Below are 7,923 nucleotides of genomic sequence, written 5' to 3'. Positions count from 1 at the left end.
CCCTTTTCCTTTATTCTGTCTTTCTGTAACTTCTATTTGGCATATGTTAAACTTGCAAATTTTTCCATTTATTTCTGTTAACTGCTTTTGCTCATTTTTCATTTTATTACCAGAAAAAAAATACATGGAGACATGTTCTCAGATGTATTTTTCAGGTTAATTGTTCTCTTTTCAGCTTGCAAACATTTTTCTCTTTGAAAATGTTTTCTTCCCCTTCATAACTCTTTTCCTTCTTGCCCACAATTTGATGCAATTCATATTATTTCCACTGTGTTTTTTTTTTTTACCAGTTTTTAATTTATGTAATCTGCAAGATTACTTTTTGAATTACAAAATACATCTGGTCTTAATATTCATTCATCTTTTTATTGCTATCTTATCAGATTTTGATATTTTTCATCAATGCAATAAAAATAAATATCCTTATTTTATAGAACTTCTATGGTGATCACATTGTATATATTTGCTAAAGAAAGAGCATGAGATTATAATAGAACTGAATAGTTTGCTAGAGATGTTTGTTTGAAGGGTGGTGACCTAACTAAGTTGAGTTTCTTCTCAATTAAAATTGATCCCCAGCTGCGGGTACCTCATGCTAAGAAGTCCTGTGATAGTGTCTTATCCAAAGAGTTGGTGTTAAGTTCCAGAGGGGTCAAGAGTACATAATCATTTAACATAAGATCTACTCTTTAGCAAAGATTTAAGTGTGTGTATGTGTGTATATATACACGTACACATATAAAATTTTTGACTCACCCTCATACACACACACACACACACACACACACAAGGGTGAGTCAAAAATTATCTGCATTCTGGCTGTAGAGTTTATAGATGTTTCAGTATAACCAGAGTGTGGATAATTTTTAACTCACCCTCGTGTGTGTGTGTGTGTGTGTGTGTGTGTGTGTGTGTACAGAATAATAATACAATTAATAAATAATAAAGAGAGCAGGAGGAAACTTTTGGAGGTGATGGATATGTTTATGACATAGATTGTGGAGATGGTTTCACTGATGTATAATTATCTCCAAACTCATCAAGCTGTATACATTAAACATGTAAAGCTTTTTTTATATCAATCATACTACAATAAAGTGTTTTTTAAGTTTATATATCATAAATATCTGAACTCAAAAAGCCTAGAGCTGTTGACATTTTCTTTCCTAAAAAAATAAAAAATAGAAAAAAATAGAAAATTATTTTGCAGTAAGGAAAAAGAATAAATGACAATGAAAAAGAAGCAGAGATATAAGACAAAAATTACTTCTAATATTGCTGAGTATTCGATATCAATTTTTTTCCGACACTAAATATTTTTCCCTTTGGTTTCTTTGACTCATCCTCTTATTTAATTACAGAGTTTGTTGATTTTCTGCTTTTGTCAGGAAATGTCCAAGCTTCAGTTAAATCACCTGTCCCTCACCTCATAGACCTTCTATTCCAATAATAAGAAAGAGAAAAAGGACTGGTAACAAAGCACATAAACAAGGTAATTGTAGAATATAGTAATTGCAATAAGAAAAAAAATAAAAAGAAACATTAGAATAACCTGGGGAAATTATTTCACTCAGAATGTTAAGGGAAGACCTTTCTGAGAGGTGACATTTGAACTAAAACCTAAACAATGAGGAGGAACCAAGCATTGAATGAATCACCGGAAGAATATTCCAGGATTCCAGGCATGAGTGTATTTCTTGATGATGTTGTTTTGGGGTAGAAAAGAATTTATTTTTCTGTTTTTTTTTTTTTTTTTTTTTTTTTTTTGTAAGGGAACTTAATGGAGGCCAAATGTAGGTAGAATCAGATAATGTAGGTCACAATTAATATTTGTATTTTATCCTAAATGAATTGTGTCATTAATAAGTTTTAAGGTAGGTAAGTAACAAAGTCAGCTTTAAATTTTAAAATGATTACTCTTGCTGTTATGAAGATAATGAATTACATGATTGAAAAGAGGTAGAAATCATGAGTAAAAATTTAAAAATCAGTTAAGCAGTTGTCATAGGATTCCTGGTGGAAGATAATGAGCCAAAGTGGAGAACCTGGAGAGAGAAGGAAGTATATTTACAGTTGGTATCAGAAACAAGATAATACCTGCAACATGAGAGAGAGATGAGGGAATGACATGGGGATTAGGAACCAAAAAGACTTTTGTGGGGTTTTTTGTGATTAGATCACTTATGACTTTTTCAAATACTGGGGGATATGGTTTAAGATGGAGTGATGACAGTGATATTTTGAACATATTAAGCTTTAGGTGTTTACGAGACATTTAAATAATAATTTAGGGAAACTAATACATAGGTCTGGTGCACATTTGGTAAGTTAGGCTTGCAGATATTTCAAAAATGTCCTCTAGATGATCATACCGTATTTTTCATTGATTTCAAACATTTTTTTTTAATTGTAACAAAACTTCCTAATAGGTTTCTCAATCAATCTATGCCCTTTTCCACTGAGGACAAGCCTCTGTTTTGAGATTCTAGCTTTCCTTTTGTTCTGAAATACTGAATTACAAGATATTGCTTCTGTCTTCTTTTCTTTTTTTCAGAAAATATTTTAATTTATAAAATTGAAGTATATTTGATTTACAATGCTGTGTTAGTTTCTGCTGTACAGCAAAGTGATTCAGTTACATCTATATAATTATATAACATTATTTTTAATTTTTTTCCATTATGGTTTATCATAGGATACTGAATATAGTTCTCTGTGCTATAGAGTAGGACCTTGTTGTTTATCCAGTCTATATATAATAGCTTACATCTGCTAACCCCAACCTCCCACTTCATTCCTCCCCTTCCCCCAACCTCCTTGGCAACCACAAGTGTGTTTTCTATGTCCCTGAGTCTGTTTCTGTTTTGTAGAAATGTTTATTTGTGTCATATTTTAGATTCTACATATAAGTGATATCATATGATATGTCTTCCTATTTCTGACTTACTTCACTTCCATGCCTCTTTTTTTTTTTTATCTTGTCTTCTCTGTATTTACAATTTTTAATGTTGTGTCTGCAACTTTCAGCCTCTCTGTTGTCTCTCTTGGCAAACATATCAACTATCAGCCAAAACAAAAGTTCCGAGTTACATCAGCCTCTCTATTTCTGCTGACATCTAGCATGTGGCTTTATCTTAAATTAAAAAATAAATTTTAAAAGCAGCCATTTTAAATCACAAACATTATACTCACCCTCTAATTTTTTTTCAAAGTTCCACATTGTATTATTTGCCAATTTCCATAATATTTTGCCATCCTAAGCATCCCCTCTTCTACTTCCTTAGGTTAAGCTTTCATTAACACTGCCATTGACTACTGTGTCCTCTTGGTCTCCATGTCATGATTTTCTCAGATTAGCTGGTAGGCAAATAGCAGTCAGTAAAAGGTTTTGAATAATAAAATATGTAATCTGAGATTTTTTTAAAGAATAATTGAAAAAAAAATTAGCCTCATTTTCAATGCATTTCACAATCAGGTCTGCGTCACTTTTCTAGTCATGTTACCTTCCCAGGAATACTCTGAACCCTAAATTTTCATCTCTGGCCCTCTGTGTCCTTACTTATAATTAACTCTTCTAAGATTACTCTATTTTTTGGTGATTAGGCGGTATCTTATCTGAAAGTTTGGCCGTCTCTAGCAGTGGCCCCATGGAATCAGGAACTGGTAATGAATGCTAGAGTCAAATAAGGCTATCAAACTTGATTTGGGATGTTTAAGAATGTCATTCCTGATACTACCTTAGGCTTTAACAACCTTCTTTTGAGTACTGATGAGCAGTGGGGAGGCTAAAAAGATGGGTAAGTTGTTTTTAATTAATACAAATGCTTTATGGCTAATGACTAATAACAGTAGCCTTAAAAACTGTATATAGAAATAGTTTCCATGTACTTAGAATTTTCTTTTATTATAAAATTATAAAGCAGAAGTTTAAAAAAAAGTAAATTTATTTTTGAACACCCCATTTTAGGTCAGTTGAACTAAGAACAATCCAGAAAATAAACATTTTCTTCCAGGTTCTATTTTCTTCTTAAGATGCTACATAGGCTCTGCCCTATCAAAACAGGAATCTAGTTTGGTCTGAGGAGTGGGGATGAGAAGGAAAGGCAATACTGGAGATTGCTGAGATAATTCTATTCCTTTTTCCTAGATAGTGTTGTCTGATGTTTCTCTAATGAGTTGCACTCTGCTTTCAGGCCCCTTCCTCTTTTATAGATAAGAACAATGTATTGCATGGTTTGCTGTATGGGTTTTCTTGTAGAAGGAGATACTGGATTAAGCAAAGGAATTCAGACTTCCAGTACTAATCTTGACCACTCTGAAGTCTTTAATCCTGCTAAGAATTATTCTAGTGTTTGTTGAGTGTATCTCAATTTCAGTGTCAGTTATTAGCTCTGTCTGAATTTCCAGATTCTTTTAACTTGCCAATTCCTTTTTTAATTTTAAGTTTAATATTATGGGGTAAGGATACATAACATGAGATCTGCCCCATTAAATGATGTATGGCTGAACAATACAGTGTTGTTAGTTATAGGATGATATTGAACAATGGACCTCTAGATCTTATTCATCTCATGTAACTGAAACTTTATATCTGTGAAGAGTAACTTCTCATATGGCCCAGCAACCTCACTTCTGGGTATTTATTGAAAAGAATTGCTATCAGGATCTTAAAGAGATAGTGATATCCTTCCCATTCTTCTTATTGGGGAAAGGATATCTCTGGTGATTTTTTAATATACTGATGCAATATTTTATATACTTCCATTTAGGGCTAGCCATGAAAGCAGATAAGATATAAAAAGTATGCAAGGAGATGACTGACTTTTCAATCTTCAGACCTGGTGATGGTGAAACCGTGCACCTCAGATTGGGACTTGAACCCACATGCTGACTCAAATCTACCCAAAACTCAGATTAGGACTTGAACCCACATGGCCAGGACTCAAATCCTGCCAAAACCCAAGATCTTCCAACTGAGATCACACACCTGGTTTTAGGACTTGATAAAGCTCAGGTTCTTAATGTCTCATCACAGAAAGAATTCAGTGAGAGACAAAGTGATAGGTAAGAAATTTATTTAGAAATTTATTTAGAGAGAAACACACTCCAAAGACACTGTGGGCCATCTCAGAAGGTGAGAAAGGCACCAGGGTATGGGGATTGTCAGTGTTTGTAAGCCTGGGTAATTTCATGGGCTAACGAGTGGGTGGAGTATTCCAGAATTGGGCCACTGCCCACTTTTTGATCCTCATGGTCAGCCTTGGGACTGTCATGACACCTGGAAGTTGGCTTGTCTGCCATCTTGGACCCATTTGGGTCTAATCAGTTTATGCTATGTCCTCGGGCTATGTCCTTCTTTCAAAGGTTGTGCCCTGTGCCCTTCCCTCCTGTTTCAATAGCAGTTAGGAATTATTTGGGGTTCATTGCTTTCTCCATAACTCTTAAAAAATCATTCTCTTTATTTGCCAGTCTACTCACTCAGTTTGTAAAGTCTTTTCTAAAAAAATAAATAAATAAATAAAAAAGAACCAAGTAGTAAGCAACCAGTGGGGAAAACAAACAACTAAAAAATCTCCAAGCTTATGCATGGGAGTTGATTCTCATATATAATAATATGCATAATATTACATATTCAAATTATTTGCAGTTTATAAAATGTTTCATGGGCAATACATATCTTAAATTTTCTTTTTCAAATATTGTATTGGGTATATTTACAGAAAAAATCAAATATTATATGAGACAGACACTAAAAAGTATTTGTCATTGATCTGAAATTTAAATGCAACTCAACATTCTGTATTTCATCTGGAAATTATATCCTCAGTGGATTCTAATAGATTAGATTGGTGACGATTTTTTCAGATATTTCTAACTCCCTCTTCACTTGCAACATCCAAATACAAATGAAAACTTTCACAAATCCAATGGATATATGACGTCTAGTCAATTCATAGGATTTAATGCCCTAAAACTACCATACTATTCCAGGGAAACCAGTTAACAAAGGAAATAATGAAATTTTTGTGGTGTAAAGAATAAGCTGTCAGTGACCATAAAAGTGTCCATAGTCAGAATCTAAGAATCAAGGGAAATTACCAACATCCTGGTGATAATCAAAATCAACAACACTTCTTATCTACTCACATTTAATGAAGATTTGGATTTTCTGCTCTCAAATTCCGGTAACTTTTCTGAGAATTTATGTTTTTCCTCTTTCTTTGTGATGTTCCCTGAGGAAGTAGCATAGTGTTTTTTCAGATGATTTTGCTCAAATTGTATGAGAGATTTTTCAAAAAATCTCCTGTGGTGCCTGTTAATTCTCCAGGATATTTTGCATATTCTCTAGTGAAAAATTGTAGGAATAATTTAAGGAAAGGAAGAAAACAGCATAAATGATCTATATGTTCCATGGAGACCCACATGACATAACGATAGTTATTCACTTACACAGATACGATGACTACAGTAACAAGGAAAAAGACTGATGTGCTGTATCACAGCGAAACTGGAACACTTCCAAAAGTCATGATAAAATTGTAAATGAATCATCATCAATGCATAGATTTTTTTTAAATTTATTACTCTAATAAAAAATATGTAGTAGGCACTGGGGGAAAAATATACAATTTAACCTATATGAGATACATATTACTATCCCCACATTCGGAAGACATCAAGCTCAGATAAACTATGTAATTTGACCAAAGACATGTGGCTTTTTCCTTTCTGCAATTCATCCCCAAATTTTCTGTGACTATTGTCTCAAACTCTGTCTTTTTGTTCCTTAGAATAGAAAAAAAAATGGGTTATATTTAAGATTTCTATTTGAATGTTGTGGACTAGGGACTTTCCTTAAAATGGAAATTGTAAATGGGAAACTCACCCATCCCTTTAGCTTCTAATTCTGTTCAAAATCTCCTCCACACAATGGCTGCCTATCTTAAACATATTTTCTTTTACCTACAGAGTTCTAAAATTACATCGACATAAAACAGCATGATTTGTCAGGAATCTCTTTAAGGCAGCTTTCACATCCTTGTTTCTCAGGCTGTAGATCATGGGATTCAGCATGGGAATCACCAGCGTATAAAACACTGAAGCCATTTTATCAGAACCCATAGAATGATTAGTTCGTGGTTGCAAATACATAAAAAGTAGAGTTCCATAGAACACTGAAACTGCCATCGTATGTGAAGCACATGTGGAAAATGCTTTTTTCCTTCCTTCTGATGAACGCATCCTTAGAATGGACAACACAATGTTGAAATAAGATACAAGGACTATAAGTATGGAAACCACCAAATTTGTCGCTGCAGATATAAATACTACTGTTTCTGGAAAGGAAGTATCAGAGCAGGATAATGCTAACAGAGGGATGACATCACAGTAAAAATGATTGATTACATTGGATGAGCAATAAGCCATAGAGAATACAGCATATGAGGCCACAACAGCTGTGGAAAAGTCATAGAGGTATGTGAGGAAAACCAGCAGAAGGCAGATCCGCTGAGACACCACCACCATGTAGAGTAGGGGGTTACAAATGGCCACGTAGCGGTCATAGGCCATCACAGCTAACATGAAAATTTCAGCTACAATGAAAACCAAGAACACTCCCAGTTGGGCAGCACATTCATAGTAGGAGGTGGCGTGCTTCTTTACTAACAAGTTGATCAACATTTTAGGGGCAATGACAGTAGAATTGCCAAGATTGATGATGGCCAAATGCCAGAGGAAAAAATACATGGGGGTGTGAAGTCGAGAGTCCACACTGGTGAGAGTGATGATGCTCAGGTTCCCCACCACGGTCAGCCCATAGATGACCAGGAACACACAGAAGAGTGGGATCTGGAGGTCTGGACGGTCTGAGACTCCTGTGAGAATAAACTCAGTGACTTGGGTGAAATTTCCAGGAGCCAT

At 34.4% G+C, this 7,923-nt stretch overlaps 1 protein-coding gene across 1 annotated transcript; it reads right to left on the bottom strand.

The window, feature by feature from the left end:
* Positions 1-6,963: 6,963 nt before the first annotated feature.
* LOC130849404 (olfactory receptor 8J1-like) lies at positions 6,964-7,923 on the bottom strand. Its single transcript, XM_057728266.1, has one exon. The coding sequence runs from the start codon at positions 7,921-7,923 to the stop codon at positions 6,964-6,966; it is 960 nt and encodes a 319-aa protein (XP_057584249.1).

Source organism: Hippopotamus amphibius, chromosome 3 (genome assembly GCF_030028045.1).
Source record: "Hippopotamus amphibius kiboko isolate mHipAmp2 chromosome 3, mHipAmp2.hap2, whole genome shotgun sequence".
In the NCBI taxonomy this organism is placed as follows: domain Eukaryota; kingdom Metazoa; phylum Chordata; class Mammalia; order Artiodactyla; family Hippopotamidae; genus Hippopotamus; species Hippopotamus amphibius.
This window is presented reverse-complemented; position numbering and strand designations above follow the sequence as displayed.